The 17,448-nt window shown below is 38.9% G+C and overlaps 1 protein-coding gene across 3 annotated transcripts in view; it reads right to left on the bottom strand.

The window, feature by feature from the left end:
* The window catches only part of LOC520016 (ATP-binding cassette sub-family C member 4), a gene marked incomplete at its 5' end in the record, with an annotated part of 147,345 nt that overhangs the window by 3,541 nt on the left and 126,356 nt on the right, over positions 1 to 17,448 (bottom strand). For 2 of the 3 annotated variants that reach the window (XM_010810929.4, XM_059884439.1), the window contains 3 exon segments: positions 5,559 to 5,693; positions 12,582 to 12,687; positions 13,125 to 13,297. In XM_010810929.4, the coding sequence (XP_010809231.4) occupies positions 5,559 to 5,693; positions 12,582 to 12,687; positions 13,125 to 13,297 (414 nt within the window). 3 annotated transcript variants of the gene reach the window in all.

Genomic DNA, 17,448 nt, shown 5'->3' with positions numbered 1-17,448 from the left:
GCCTCACTGGCTGAAATCTGAAGCTACTACCATTGTAATGGAAGCATTTAAAAATAAAACTTCTGGTGGGGGTTGGGAGAGGGGGTTAATTGCATACCATCACCCTCCTCCATTTTATTAAGCTAGCCATATTTTGTGATTATATCCTTATGTACTTTTTTGGTGAAAAGCAAAAGAAAAAAAAATAAATTTCATTTTCTACTGCTTGATATTCTTTCTAGAATTACCTGGTTCCTTCCTTCATAACCCTTCTCAATATAATTTTTATAAAGAAAAAATATTATTTTTAGCAACTTTTAACTGAAAAGGGCTTTGCTTCATGGTCTGAAATACCTGAACTGAATACTGAAAGGAACTTCAGTGGTTGGGGATCCCTGATTTAGAGTCTCTAAAGCTATCTAAAGCTAGGAAAGACTAGAGATCTCTTCAAGAAAATCAGAGATACCGAGGGAATATTTCATGCAGAGATGGACTCGATAAAGGACAGAAATGGTATGGACCTAACAGAAGCAGAAGATATTAAGAAGAGGTGGCAAGAATACACAGAAGAACTGTACATAAAAGATCTTCATGACCCAGATAATCACTATGGTGTGATCACTCACCTAGAGCCAGACATCCTGAAATGTGTAGTCAAGTGGGCCTTAGAAAGCATCACTATGAACAAAGCTAGTGGAGGTGATGGAATTCCAGTTGAGCTGTTTCAAATCCTGAAAGATGATGCTGTGAAAGTGCTGCACTCAATATGCCGCAAATTGGGAAAACTCAGCAGTGGCCACAGGACTGGAAAAGGTCAGTTTTCATTCCAATCCCAAAGAAAGGCAATGCCAAAGAATGCTCAAACTACTGCACAATTGCACTCATCTCACACGCTAGTAATGTTCAAAACTCTCCAAGCCACGCTTCAGCAATACATGACCCATGAACTTCCAGATGATCAAGATGGTTTTAGGAAAGGCAGAGGAACCAGAGATCAGATTGCCAACATCCGTTGGATCACTGAAAAAGCAAGAGAGTTCCAGAAAAACATCCATTTCTGCTTTATTGCTATGCCAAAGCCTTTCACTGGGTGGATCACAATAAACTGTGGAAAATTCTGAAAGAAATAGGAATACCAGAGCACCTGACCTGCCTCTTGAGAAACCTATATGCAGGTCAGGAAGCAACAGTTAGAACTGGACATGGAACAACAGACTGGTTCCAAATATGAAAAGAAGTACCTCAAGGCTGTATATTGTCACCCTGCTTATTTAACTTATATGCAGAGTACATCATGAGAAACGCTGGGCTGGAGGAAGCACAAGCTGGAATCAAGATTGCCGGGAGAAATATCAATAACTTCAGATATGCAGATGACACCACCCTTATGGCAGAAAGTGAAGAACAACTAAAGAGCCTCTTGATGAAAGTGAAAGTGGAGAGTGAAAAAGTTGGCTTAAAGCTCAACATTCATAAAACTAAGATCATGGCATCTGGTCCCATCACTTCATGGCAAATAGATGGAAAAACATTGGAAACAGTGGCTGACTTTATTTTTCTGGGCTCCGAAATCACTGCAGATGGTGACTGCAGCCATGAAATTAAAAGATACTTACTCCTTGGAAGGAAAGTTATGACCAACCTAGATAGCGTGTCCCTTTAAAAAAAGGGACATTACTTTGTCAACAAAGGTCCATCTAGTCAAGGCTATGGTTTTTTCCTGTGGTCATGTATGTATGTGAGAGTTGGACTATAAAGAAAGCTGAGAGCCAAAGAATTGATGCTTTTGAACTGTGGTGTTGGAAAAGAGTCTTGAGGGTTCCTTGGACTGCAAGGCGATTCAACCAGTCCATCCTAAAGGAGATCAGTCCTGGGTGGTCATTGGAAGGACTGATGCTGAAGCTGAAACTCCAATACTTTGGCCACCTGATGCGAAGAGCTGACTCATTTGAAAAGACCTAGATGCTGGGAAAGATTGAGGGTAGGAGGAGAAGGGGACGACAAAGGATGAGATGGTTGGATGGCATCACTGACTCAACAGACATGGGTTTGGGTGGATTCTGGGAGTTGGTAATGGACAGGAAGGCCTGGCGTGTTGCAGTCATTGGGGTCACAAAAAACTGGACATGACTGAGTTACTGAACTGAACTGAAAGCTATCTAGAAGAACTATGAGTATATTTGTTTTATTATTGGGAGACAAGGCTTCTGTCTACAGTCTTTTTAAAAATGATCCTACTTTTACACCGTAAAACACTATATGCTCAAAGCGCTTAAGCATCTGCTCTCTCATCTGATCCTCGTAATAACTTTGAGTCCAGCAGGGCTGTAATCCTTGGTCTATATCCAGGTGAGGACCTGAGGCTCAGGGACCTTGGGGACACAAGACCACGTGGATGCTAAGTGCCTCCTCCACCTATTCAAACTGGTCCAGGCTCCTAGAGCTAGCATATTAGGATTTTATAACTTCTGGTTGTATTAGGTGATTTCATGAACAGACAACATGACAGCTCTGTTACACACTGGGAGGAAAGAAACTTCAGAAAATCTCAACCAGGTCTGCTTCATCACAGAACAGAATGAATGGAAGGCATTTATCCTCTATTACGGGCTGAACTGTCCTGTGCAATTTTACATGTTGAAGTCCTAAATCCCCCAGTACCTCAGAATATGACTATTTGGAAACAGGGTCTTTAAAAAGGCAATAAAGTTAACATGAAGTCATACAGGTGGGTCCTAATCTAATATACTGGGGTTCTTATAAGAATAGATCAGGCACAGACACACAAAGAGGGAAGACCATGTGAGGACAAAGAGAGAAGACAGCATCTCCAAGCCAAGGAGAGCATCCTCAGAGGAAACCAACCCTGCCGACACCTTGACCTGAGACTTGCAGCCTCCAGGGATGTGAGGAAATAAGTTTCTGTTGAGTCACCTACTCTGTGGTACTTTGCTTGGCAGTCCTAGCAAACTAATGTACCCTTCAGCTTTATGTATCTAAAAGGTACTTTCTCTGCTATTTCATGGACCATCTAAGGGGTTAATCAGACAGTGATCAGCTCACCTGAACTGTGTGTTTAAAAAAATGGGACTTGGAAGCACCTTTCCCCAGATGTTGGATTTCCTTTTAAGATGAATGAATTCTGCTCTATTAGAGTGAAAACCTTGTTGACTTAGGCTAATGTTCCCAGTGTTACAGCTCTCAACAATGCATTGACATCTGATGCTTGCACATTCAAAAAACTGATAATCTGACAGCTCACCTAAGAAGATGCAGAGCATGCATAAATAATGCCAAGAAGATATTCAACTGGGATGAGAATCAAGAAATGTATTTCTTTCCTTAGAGGTGACCTGACCCAGAGGCAGGACTAGAATCCAAGACTGAGGTTCTGCCACTCTGTGAACTTGGGGGATGGCCCCACCGTGGCAACCACGTGAAAGGAGCAGTGTTCTCAGACTCAACACAGAACACAGTATTTAGGGCAGCACTCAGCCTCCCCCAGCAATTGCCCCTCTGTGCCCCCTGGACCAGCTCTGTGACCTTAGGTGAGCCTGGACCCACTTTCCTCATCCATGACATGGGATAAAAATGGACCATCATGCAATTAAGTGAAATCACACATGCGAGAACAATATAAAATGAATTATAAAGAACTACACAAATGTAACTTATCATTAGTATTGTTAGAGTAGGTGCAGGGTTATTAGGCCAGGAATCACAAGATTTCTAATTCCATGACCTAAGTCTGCTTCCATGTGTATGTTACACTTGATTTAAGACATTCACTGAAAGAACCGATTTCTAATTCTGAGTCTGCTGCAAATTAGCTAAACATCAGTTTCATACATAGGGCCACGTTCCTTCTAAGGGCCTTAGTTTCCTCACCTGTAAAATGAAGGTGTTGAATCCTATTACCTTATATGATCTGGACTGATCTAAAATTCTGTGATCTATTTCTCATTACTCAATGTCTAGATAAAATATAATGATAGCATAGGCTTTAAATGAAGACTGTGGCACATAGGTGGGTACATCTCTTTTTGATATGAAATACCTGAGGTCAAAAGAGCAAAAGGGTTTTGGAGATTCCTGGGTCTCTATGAATCTCTAGGTCTCTAGGAATCTCTAGGTCTTAGGAGGGAAGGTCTGACTGGGAGACATTCTAGTAGATGAAAGCACTCTGTGAATTTCAGGCATTAAAATTACAGAGTTCTTTGTTCAACTTCTCAAGATTTGCACACAATATAGTACTTATATGAAAAGTTCAGAACACAGATTTCCTTGTTTTTAAACCTAGGTATGAACTCCAACTCCATCAGCTCTTCAGCCCGCTCTGTGACCCAGGCAATTTCCTATCCTATGAGCAGTGGCAGGTCTTGCTCTGCATTTCCTCTATTTCTAAGGAGGATTGAGAAGAGACAGTAACAGAGGGAACTTAGACCACATTTTAGATAAATCTTTCATATAGAAGTACTTAAGATACTGGGACATGTTTTCTTTAAGATGTATTTTAAATACTACACTAGTAATTATTCTACTCACAAGTGAAAATCTGGGAAATGCAGAAAAGCATGAAGAAGGGAAAATACACAGTTAATTTAATACCCAGAAATAAATTTTTGATGGGTAAGCCTCATAGCATGCAGCTGGAAGCCTCATCCCACCATGAACCACAAATGTCAAGGGGTAAGAACACCAAACCTTTCTTTCCTCCCTCTATCTTCTCATCAACCCACTCCCGCCTTGTTCCAGAAAGAATTACAGGCAGCTGTATGACAATGGCTAAGTCTCTTAAACTAGACTTCAGTTACCATCTCACCTTTTTTTAGGAAGGTGTCACGTGACCTGAATGTTACCCATTGAGAACCTTCCTGACACCACGTACGGTGCATTATACACCCCATCTCAGAGAAAGTGCTTTGTAAACCTTCAAGCACCATTCTGACTATAGAGTTAAGGTATTGTGAGTTCTTGATTTGTCCTGATGGCAATTTCACCTTCTAGAAGGTACAGGAAGCATAGAGGGGAAAACTGGACCTAATTCTAAACAACAAGTAATTAGGGATAAAGTGATAATATCAGGTAGATGTTTTCCTTACAGATTAGAAAACAGAAGAGAGCTATACCTTTCCCTGGTAGATCTTCCTAGAGCCAAAATATTCTAAACTGTTTTCCCTTAAACTCTCGAATTTCCTGGATATTCCTTGATAGCACTTTTAGTACACATGTGCTGAGCACCAATCAGAATGAATGTGAAGGGTTTGCAAAATGACTTTTCTGTGCTTTATGAGAATTTGAACCCAGAGTCCAAACTGTGGAAAGTCCAATCTGACATCTCTCTCTCAGGTGCGTTTGTGCACACACAGAGGAGCACACACATCCACCCCACCCCCAAATCTGCTGCAGAATCTTGGCAGACCTGCCTTCAACCTGCAATGTGTTAAGACCCAGCCATGAGACTTCTTCTGTGGAGACTTATAAGGGGACAGAGTGCTTGTTATCAGACCACCAGTGGAGATTGTGAAGACTGAACCTTGGAGACAAACTTTAATTACAACTCCCCGCAGCGAGCTCACCTATTTCGCCCTTTCAGTGAGGGCAGTGACCTCAGCTTGACCCAGTTGTTGCACCATCTTGTAAAACAGGCTGTTTTCATTCTGCATCAAATTATGTGGCTCTCCAGCTTCTCTATATATTCCTGAATCCAAAACCTGTTAACAGCAGAAAGAAATCCATTAGCACACAATATCTCTCAGTACCATATTATAGCCCAGACAATATTTCAAAAAGGGGCAGGACAGGGAGAATAGACAGACTCTGTGTGGGTGGTAGGACTGCCTGGTGTTTAAATGGTCTGATTACTGTTTTACTGGGCAAAGGCCTCACCTGACTTTTAATATTACAATATTATTGGAAAGGAGGAAAATGAGTTTTACACTAGGATTACTGGCACTCTGTAGCATCTTATATTCTGCCCGGGGTATTTGGGGTTGTTATCATTAGTTAGTGCTTTTAGCTCTCAGGCTGTGAGCTTTGAGGCAATTTATACAGATACACAGAGTTGGGAAATATCTTGATTGCAGAAAATGAAGCTGCATTTATCTAAAAAGTAGGGTGACGTCATACAAACCAGAGGGCAGACCCCTGGCCACAAATTAATTGTCAAGTTGATTTGAGAATCTGAGCAGTATTTAGGGAAAAAGGAAAACACTTTCAGAATTTCTTTAGGGCTCTGGATTATGTCAGCTGCTGAGAGGAATAGAATCCCTTGTCTGAGAGGCTGAGATGCTTCTAGAAGTTGGCTGTGGTTGTGGTTTGTTCTGAGAGTGGAAGGCTGGCAAAAAGAGCTGGTATAGAAGCAGCTTTTACAGAATTGCTCTGCACAGAAAAAATCTCTAGAAATCCAGTTTTGTCTTTGGTAAGACTAAAGAAGCAAGTAAGAAATTGAGCTCTGATTTCCAGGGATCTCAGCTTTCAGAGCACATGGGGCAGCTCAGTCTAACTGCCTAGGATCTGAATCTGTAGGATCTGAATCTCTTTTCACAAATTATTAATATCTTTCTTATTTTGTTTCTCTTTCTCTATTAAACTGCCTGCCTTTCACCCCTTTTATTGCTCATTAATAAGTCTGCTAAATGGAAATTGAAAGGGAGAGGAAGGGGCTCTTAACTCTGCCTTTCTGCTTATTAGTGTCTTTGGTTAATGGTTCTGGAGAGAAAAAAGTGTCTGAAATAAATGGCCCAAATGATATAATTATAAAAACAGTTCTGATGATAATCAGCACTCAAGTCTTCACTTAGGTCATGTTTAGAGTAAATGCATCTTATGAGAATATGCTGCATGGGCTTCCTGGTGGCTTAGTGGTAAAAGAATCTGCATGGCAATGCAGGAGTCATGTGTCCCATCCCCTGTATGGGAAGATCCCTCATGATGCAGAGAAACTAAGTCTGTGGGCCACAACTATACAGCATGTGCTCTAGAGTCCACAAGCCACAACTCCTGAGCCCATATGTCACAACTACTGAAACCCACATGCCTAGAGCTTGTGCTCTGCAGCAAGAGGAGCCACCACAATAAGAGGTCTTCACACTGCTCAAAGAGTAGCTCCACTCACTGCAACTAGAGAAATGCTTGTGCAGCAAGGAAGACCCAGCACAGCCTAAAATAAATAAATAAATAAAATTAAATTTTTCAAAAAGAAGAGAATATTCTAGAACTCTAAACAAGATATAGGTTGTTTTTCCACATTAGGTATTTCAATTGATTTCATCCTTTGTATTTAATTAGAAACACTTATTAAGCCTTAGAAAGGCAATTTTCCTGTTAATCATTTGTTTACTACTATGAATCATTGCTAAGGGCAGCTTTCTCAAACAAGTCCAAGAATAACGGAATCTGTCTCATCCACATAATAATTTAAGTGTTCTGTAACTTGGCATACCAATTTAGATGCCTCAAATGTACAGTTTTACTTAAGCATAGGATAATAGAACAAAACTATTCTTCCCGATGTTGAATAAGAAAAACTGCAGTTTTCAAACACTGATCTCCATATATCTATGGTCAATTAACCTATGAAAAAGTAGACAAGAATGGAGAAAAATACAGCTTCTTTGGTAAATAGTACTGGGAAAACTGGGCACCTGAAAATGAATGAAATTAGAACACTCACCTATACCATACACAAAAATAAACTCAAAATGGTTTAAAGACCTAATATAAGACTGAGTACTATAAAACTTGGAGAAGGAAATGGCAACCCACTCCAATATTCTTGCCTGGAAAATCCCATGGACAGAGAAGCCTGGTAGGCTACAATCCATGGGGTTGCAAGAGTCGGACACGACTGGGCGACTTCATAAAGGAAAACCCAGGCAAAAGACTCTTTGCCATATATATGCGTTAGTATACTGTATTGGTGTTTTTCTTTCTGGCTTACTTCACTCTGTATAATAGGCTCCAGTTTCATCCACCTCATTAGAACTGATTCAAATGTATTCTTTTATTAAAAATTAAAAATTACTCAGCCATTAGGCTGATAAATAACAGTCTTTTGGACTCTGTGGGAGAGGGAGAGGGTGGGATGATTTGGGAGAATGGCATTGAAATATATATAATATCATATATGAAACGAGTCGCCAGTCCAGCTTCGATGCATGATACTGGATGCTTGGGGCTGGTGCACTGAGACGACCCAGAGGGATGGTATGGGGAGGGAGGAGGGAGGAGGGTTCAGGATGGGGAACACATGTATGCCTGTGGCGGATTCATTTCAATATATGGCAGAACCAATACAATATTGTAAAGTTTAAAAATAAAATAAAATTAAAAACAAAACAAAACAAAAAAAAGACTCTTTGCCATAAATCACAGCAACTATTTTCTTAGATAACTCTCCCAAAGCAAAAGAAATAAAGCAAAAACAAATGGGACCTAATCAAACTTAAAAGCCAAGGCTCACGTCAGAGGCTACAAGAGCTGAGATGGGACACAGACTCAGAAAAGGCCAGAAATAGAAATTTATCAACTTAGCCTTTAAATTTACTGATTTGATCAAAGATTCTAGGTATTTCAGAACAAATAAATATAAAGCAAGTCCAAATTCTCTTTATGTAGAGAAAAATAGGTATAATTTTGAATTTTTAATGTATTTTATAAGAAAAGGTTGCTATATTTTTCCTCTGCCCCCACTCTTCCTGTAACCCAAGTTAAACTATAAACTAAATCACATATTCAAGTTGGTATGATAACAATCCCTGAACCCCAGGACCTCTCCTGGAACCCCAAACTTGAATTACTTATCAAGCTCTAGGAGGTTAAGTAAAATTACATTATGTTGGATGAGTCAGCCAGTTACATAAGCTCCATGAAGATGTGTTCATCAAGTGGTTTATGTGCAGATATTCACAGTAGCTGTCCTAGACATAAAGATGAAATTGACCCACTGTAAGATAATTTCACCCATTTTCACAGGCAGGATGTCATCAGTGATATAGATGAGTATACCGGGAGATGGGGGACAGGAGAGGGTGGAAGAAAAGCCTGATAAGAAAGATGCTGGGAAATGATGACAAATAACAGAGATAGATCCACTTAGCAATATGGAGAGTTGTAAGGGGAAAGACCCGAGAGTCAGACCTCTGTCTTTGGCCACCAGATGATGACACAGGATGGCTGTCCAACCCTGGAAGGTGGGTCCCTCATTGGTAAAATAGTGCATGTGATTTTCTCAGTGACTGGACAATGTGGTAACTATTAACTCAAAATCACTTCTTAGGTCTTGAAACAGTAAATCATTCTCTCACCAGGGGAATAACGAAGGCTGGGTCATAGTCACCTCCATAGCTGCTCTCTCAAAACTGTTGCTTTTGCACATAAGCAAACCCCTCATAAAGTATTTCTTCTCCCCGACTATGCTTTCTACCTCAGTGTTAGTTATCTCTCCTCTGAAAACCTGAATGAAATCTCTTGGCATGTTTTTGAGGGAGTTTATCTCTTCTCAAGTGTTCTAATTGTAGCCATGCAGGTTTATAAAAGAAAAGTTCCATGAAAGTGAAAGTGAAAAATAGAATTTAAGTAAAACTCTAGTTAGGTATGAGCTGTTTTGTGCTTTTTAGGTGGGGATGTTACAACAGTTTCTGGCTTTCACTCTGTGAGAAAATTCTAAGAAGTTTGAGTTGAGGGAGAAACAAAGAATATAGAACCATAAATTGACTATAAACAGAAGAGTTGGGATCTGAGTTTCTTGGCTCTGCCTTTGGTTCTTCATCATTCATTGCTAAAGAATACTCTAACTAGAGACAGTGAAAATGTTGACCACAGACAACAATACTGTTAGAGCAAGTGCAGATTGTCACACGCTCCCTTTGCTCACGTTACCAGGAAGAATCCGGGTGATATGAAGACTGCAGTGAGAAGAGACTGGAGGGAAGAGCTGTGCTGTTGGCTGCAGAGAAAGCAGGTCACAAGCACCCAGCTAATCCTGAAAACTACAGGAAGAACCCTCTAGTGTAGAGATAGTGGTGAGTCTCAGGATAAAGAGCATTTCTAATTTGTCTGTCTTGCTCCTCTGTTTTGTGGCAACAGAGAAAGTAAAGATTATATTAGCTGTCATTATGACTTCATCATGTTTAATAAACTTAATATTGAGAGAACTTCTTTGTGAAATAGAATTCTAAGCCTGACACATGAATGGTGTTTAATGAGCCAAAGTAGGGTAAATCCCTTTGGAGAGACAACAGATAAACAAAGCTTTCAATTGTTTCCCAACAAACCCTTTCTCTGATTTATTTACAGTGAACAAACCCATATCCATCTAATCATTTCAAGATTTTTGATAAAAGTGACTATTTGGAAAATAAATAGATGTCTAAATTAGAGATTAATTCTACTCTATCTCGGAGAAGGCAATGGCACCCCACTCCAGTACTCTTGCCTGGAGAATCCCATGGACAGAGGAGCCTGGAAGGCTGCAGTCCATGGGGTCGCTGAGGGTCGGACACAACTGAGCGACTTCACTTTCACTTTCTACTCTGTCTCTCTGATGAAATTTTAGGCAGCTATTAAGAATGGAGCTTTAGAAAATTAATAAATAACATGGGGAATTTTAAGAATAAATAAAAATTCTGCTGATAAAATACTCTGTTTTGCATAAAAAGTATTAAACTGGTTCTAGTGTTATCCAAATAATATTATAGCATTATGAAACTGTTACTTTCTGGTAGTGGGTATTTTGTAACCTTCCTTTTATGAGATTTTCTTTTATTTTCCTATTTCTACTTTGCACATTTATTGTTTTTTTATAACAAAAATAGATTTTTATGGATTAGCATCAATTAAAAATAGAATTAAAAAAACACATCTGTCTATCTTTGTGCAGAAGTATTCACTAGTGCAACAAAATGTAATTATTATACTTTAAGCACTTGCAATGATAGGGCTTTATGGTGACTACCCTGTCGGTTATGCCCTTCATCAGCATCTTTCACTTCCCCAGCTACTCCTTGAAGTTGGTCACCCGCCCTCTGGAGCATCAGTCTTTGCAACAGATTGACTCATCTTTATGTCCACATTAAAGCTTGCAGAACAGACAATCACCTGTTTTCCTGAAAGGAATGAGGTACAGTCACCCCTCAGTGTGGGTGCAGTTCCAGAACACCAGAATGAAGTGAAGATGGCAGTAAAGTGAGTCACATGGATGTTCTGGTTTCCTAGAGCACACAGAAGCTATGCTTACACTACACTAGACTGCCAAGTATGCAATAGCATTATGTCTGAGAAAACAATGTACAGACTTTAACCTAAAAACAATGTGTTGCTAAAAAAAAAAAATACTAATCAACAGAGGAGACTTCAGCAAGTCAGAGCAGTAACACTGAGGTTACATACCACCAGAGCAACAATAACGATTGTGAAAAAGTTTGCCGTATAATGGGAATTACCAAAAGGTGAGACAGAGACATGGAATGATTAAATGATGCAGGGTTATAATAAACTCTCAATTTGTAAAAATGTAGTATCTGGGAAGTACAATAAAACACATTATCTCTATTTCTAAAGCAAGAAATACAAATAAGGTTCAAATTTGGAAAGGAGTACATCAAGGCTGTATATTATCACTCTGCTTATTTAACGTATATGCAGAGTACATCATGTGAAATATTGGGCTGGATGAAGCTCAAGCTGGAATCAAGAATGCGGGAGACATATCAATAACCTAAGATATGCAGATGACACCACCCTTATGGTAGAAAGCAAAGAGGAACTAAAGAGCCTCTTGATGAAGGTGAAAGAGGAGAGTGAAAAAAGCTGGCTTAAAACTTAATATTCAAAAGATGATGATCATGGCATCTGGTCCTATCACTTCATGGCAAATAGATGGGGAAACAGTGGAAACAGTGACAAACTATATTCTTAGGCTCCAAAATTGCTGCAGACAGTGACTGCAGCCATGAATTAAAAAGACACTTGCTCCTTTGAAGAAAATCTATGATAAACCTAGACAGCATATTAAAAAGCTGAAACATTAATTTGCCAACAAAAGTCTGTCTAGTCAAAGCTATATGGTTTCTCCAGTAGTCATGTATGGATGTGAGAGTTGGACCATAAAGAAAGCTGAGCACCAAAGAATTGATGCTTTCAAACTGTGGTGCTGGAGAAGACTCTTGAGAGTCCCTTGGACTGAAAGAATATCAAAACAATCAATCCTAAAGGAAATCAACCCTGAATATCCATTGGAAGGCTGATGCTGAAGCTCCAATAATTTGGCCACCTGATGCAAAGAGCTGAATTACTGGAAAAGGCAGCAGGAGAAGGGGATGACAGAAGATGAGATGGTTGGATGGCATCATGGACTCAAAGGATTTGAGTTTGAACAAACTGGGACATAGTGAAGGACAGGGGGGCCTGTTATGTTGAACTTCATGTGGTTGCGCAGATTCAGACATGACTGAGCGACTAAATAACAACATTTTTTTTAGGAAAGATAGGAGAAACTAAGAGAAAATTACATTACTGGAGGTTCCTATCAAGTTTTACAAGGAAGGATATGTTAAGAAATTGAACATAAATGAAAACAGCTAAAATGGTGAGGGTCTTACCAATATCCATTCACAGTCAATGACATTGCTCAACCTGTGTGTGATGGTTATCACAGTGCACTGGGCAAATTTCTCGTGAATTTTTCTTTGTATTAACTTATCAGTACTAAAATCAAAGAAATTAATTTAGTTCAGTAAAGACAGGAAAAGCAGACTTAACACTTTAAAATATCATGATACTTTTACAATGTTTTTAAAAATCAATGCCTTAACATATAATCTTGTTCTTAAAAAGCTAAGTATAAAAGATCTATTTAGAAATTTAGTGTTTTTCATTAAATGATGGAAAATAGTCTTCCCTCAAATTTTCTTAAAAGTATAAGGAGCTGGATTTGGGAATCTAGCTCTCTCAGGATGCCTCATAACAACATTAACCCCATGTAACATGTCTTGGTTTTTCCTTTGTTTCCTGCAATTACTCTTAGCAACAAATATCCATCGGGCCAAGAGAACACTTAGAAACATTTCTAAGCATCACTAAATGTTTTCCATTTACCACATTTAGAAGTCAGTTTCAAGGTTTCCTGGGTCTCAGCTCCATACCTTGGATCCACATTTGATGTGGCTTTGTCAATAATCAATATCTGATTTTTCTTGAGAATAGCCCTGGCAAGGCACACCAGTTGTCTCTGTCCAACACTCAAGTTCAACCCAGACTCTGCTAATTCAGTATTCATTTTACCAGGAAGATGTTCGATGGTGTCTTTAAGTTGCACCTGTGGATACAGAAAGAATGGCATTTTCCTAAGCAAACTGTTACTAAAGTAGACAAGCCTCTTACACATTAGAACTTTGACATCCTCAGGACTTCTTATGTATCTTATATGTACAGCCAGGTGAAGGGGAGAGCTCTTTCCAAAGAGTATTCACTGAGAAAGATGGTGGAGTCAAGTCAGGACAGAAAGATCTCAATATACCTGATCCCTGCCAAAGGACATCTTCCAGAAAACCCACCTAGGGATTAGCTAAGAAGTCTCTCAAAAAATGAAGCTGTTTCTTCCAATGTGGTTTAAGCAGAAAAGTTAAAACAAACTTTATGGTTTATTCCAGTTTCCCAAAGTTCCTTTTGCATAGAAGTTGGTACACTAAAGAAAAACTTAAAAATTTTTACAGGAAGTCTTTTGCTCTGAAGATATAATCCTACCAGCACTTTACTATTTGGTGAAGTTTATACAAATTCAAACAATGGCAAACTGCACTATAAGGTGCATTAATAATCCTGGAACCTGCTCTGGTGATGGCTCTTTCCCAAGTTTAATTCTATAAATAGTGGACCAATCAAGTGCATTTTCCTCAGTGTCATAAATGTCTTGCAGTGAAAGAAAACTCATGAAAAGTAAGACACAACATCTTATTTACCCCAGAATATGGTTATAGGTGATGTTTATATTAATATATCTTCATAAAATTGTACTCACAAGATTAGAAAAAAACAAACTTTTAACTGCCAGAGATAATCTGAAAGTATATTTGGTGGTAGGGGTTAGTTCAATAAATATTTATTTTGGAAAAGTATTATAGAGCAATAACCAAACTCAGGCTATACTTGAAGTTGAAGAACAAAGAAGAAATACACTTCAAATTAGGAGACCAACAGACGATGAGTGATGGCTGATAAGTTATCTGACACATTATAATGTCAGATAACAACATACCAAGGGTGAGTGAGCAGTGTTTTCATTTTTTCATTTTTCAGGTATCCTAAATGCTGGAGCACATCTATGAATGTGAACCTGAGTTATGTTCTTGATGAGTCCAATCCCATGAAAGGGGAATTCTGAGTTAGGAATAAATACGGTATTAGTAGGTAGTGTTAGCATGAAAAGTACACAAAATCTAAAGGGTAAGATTTGGCTTGTGGTGCAAGTGGTTGAACTTGGTTAAGACTGACTTCCTGACTCATACTTGCCTCTGACTTGGATGACATCTCATCACTAATTTGATTTTACACTTTCCTATGAATTTGTCCATATTGGCTTCACGAGGAAAAAAGTTTGCGAGGGGAACAACTTTTTTTTTTCCCCCCAAAAAAATGTTGTTTGCTGAGACTGTCTTCATTTATAAATCAGGGATGGCTATGAGAATATATGAATATGAAGGTCTTCTGTAGTGTAATGACAAAATCAAGTTATAATTAAGTATTAAAATGGGTAAAAAGAACAATAGAATCAGAGACAATAATAACTAGGAGTTACAACTAAAGAATCTGAAAATATACAGATAATAGTATAATATTACTATTAAATTTATTGATTGAGATAACTGTGTTAGGACATATAAGGGAATGTACTTGTTCTTATAAGGTGTACATTTATGTATTTAAAGGTGAAATCCAACTTTTAATAAACATTTCTACAACTTACAAACAATTCAGAAAAATATAGATTATAGAAGAGGTGGAGAAAATATGGGAAGATACTAACAGCTGATAAATGAGGTGAATGTGTATATGTGTTCATCATACTATTCCTTCAATGCTCCTGTGATTTGAAAATTTTAAAACAATAAATTGGAGACTTGGGACTTTCTGGTGGTCCAATGGTTAAGAATCCTCCTGCCAATGCAGAGGACATGGGTTTCATCGCCGGCCCAGGAAGATCCCACATGGCAAGGGGCAAGTGAACCCATGTGCCACAACTACTGAGCCCAACTCTAGAGCCCACAGGCTGCAACTCCTGAGCCTGCAGGCCACAGTACTGAAGCCTGTGAGCTCCAGAGTCCAGGTGCCACAACAGGAGAAGCCATGTCAGTGAGAAGACTGTGCACTGCAACAAAGAGTAGCCCCTGTTTGCTGCAACTAGATAAAGCCTGCAAGCAGCAATGAAGAACCAGCACAGAAAAAAAAAAAAAAAAAAAAAAAATTGGAGGCTTTATTCAGACAGTCTGGGCGTAAGTCCTGCCTGGCTCTGCCAACTGGACGAGTTACTAAACTTACTCTACCTTAGCTTTCTAAACTCTAAGACTATAGTATCATAATATCATAATTATAAAGATGAGTACCTAACATTGATAGAGTATAAAATGAATCAGTACATGTAGAATTGTCAACAGATCAATAGACATTGCCCAATATTAATAATATTGTCAGCTAGGCTCTCTTCATGGTCTGCTCCATTTTTCTCCTTTGTGTGTATCAGCACTGAGACCTTGTTACATATGCACTGGCTTGTTTTCCATCTTCTCCAAGAGAATTTAAGCTTCAAAATGGTAGAGACTTTGTCTTTTGATGATTGTGATAGCCCCAGAGTATGCAACAATGCCTGTCTAACAAGCTCTCAGTTGATATTTGTTGGCTGTATGAATGAAGGCATGAGTGAATCTCATGTGACATATCTGTTCCTATAAATTAGAAAATAAATCCACATAGATAAATAATTTATATACAATACTCTTTTCTTATTAAGTGTAAGTGTAAAAGGAATATATTCTTATAACAATTAACTGGCTCCAAGATACCACAACTTCACATTTTAAACAGTGGAAAGCACTGAAAAAGTTATAATTTAAGGAAAATGGAGTAAATAATACTATCCAAAATTATACATCTCAGTACAGAATCCTTCAGATTGTTTTTGAATTTGGGAAAATAATAGAATATAACAAAATTGAAAAATAATACACTGAAATTGAAGGTACCCTATTTCTATCTCCATAAAGATTTTCAATTTACCTACTACATATACTCTATCTACCAACCATGCACCAACACCCCTCATAGAAGGTCAACACAGATGTCAGACGGTTTCTATATTGTGTGGAACCTTTTTTATTTATTTATTTTTTCAAAAAGAAAGGTGAGTGTGGGCTAGAAGGAGACAGGGAAATGCAATCCACAGACGGAGAAGAGCTTTTACTAGAGCAGGACCAGCATTAAACGAAGTAAAAAGAGAGCTAGTTTACCTAATACAAGGCCCCAGGAAGTGGATATATGAGCTGTCCCACAGCAAGGACTGAACCACGTGGTTCCTGATGCACAGGCTGCTGATGCCCAGGTTTCTGTATCTTCGTTTCCTGTCTGATAAGACACATTTCTGTCCAAACAGTTCAGTTCAGTTGCTCAGTCGTGTCCAACTCTTTGACACCCCATGGACCGCAGCACGCCAGGCCTCCCGTCCATCACCAACTCCCAGAGTTTACTCAAACTCATGTCCATTGAGTCGGTGATGCCATCCAACCATCTCATCCTCTGTCATTCCCTTCTCCCCCTACGCTCAATCTTTCCCAGCATCAGAGTCTTTTCAAATGAGTCAGCTCTTCACATCAGATGGCCAAAATACTGGAGTTTCAGCTTCAACATCAGTCCTTCCAATGAATATTCAGGACTGATTTTCTTTAGGATGGAGTGGTTGGATGTCCTTGCAGTCCAAGGGACTCTAAAGAGTCTTTCCCAACACCACATTTCAAAAGCATTAATTCTTTGGCACTCAGCTTTCTTTATAGTCCAACCCTCACATCCATATATGACTACTGGAAAAACCATAGCCTTGACTAGACGGAACTTTGTTGACAAAGTAATGTCTCTGCTTTTTAATATGTTGTCTAGGTTGGTCATAACTTTCCTTCCAAGGAGTAAGCGTCTTTTAATTTCATGGTTGCAGCTACCATCTGCAGTGATTTTGGAGCCCCAAAATATAAAGTCAGCCACTGTTTCCCCTGTTTCCCCATCTATTTGCCATGAAGTGATGGGACCAGATGCCATAGTCCAAACAGAGACACTATTAATATCAAACATTTGACTGCATGATTTCTTCCCCAGTTTTGACTGGACAGACTGAATGCTTAACTTCATATCCCAGAACCTAAGCTGTTTTGTTTTTATTTTCTTAGTTAATTTATTTATTTTAATTGGAGGCTACTTACTTTACAA

This window comes from Bos taurus, unplaced genomic scaffold (genome assembly GCF_002263795.3).
Source record: "Bos taurus isolate L1 Dominette 01449 registration number 42190680 breed Hereford unplaced genomic scaffold, ARS-UCD2.0 Leftover_ScbfJmS_1899, whole genome shotgun sequence".
NCBI lineage: Eukaryota > Metazoa > Chordata > Mammalia > Artiodactyla > Bovidae > Bos > Bos taurus.
The sequence above is the reverse complement of the archived record's forward strand: the minus strand, read 5'-3'. Positions and strand labels throughout refer to the sequence as shown.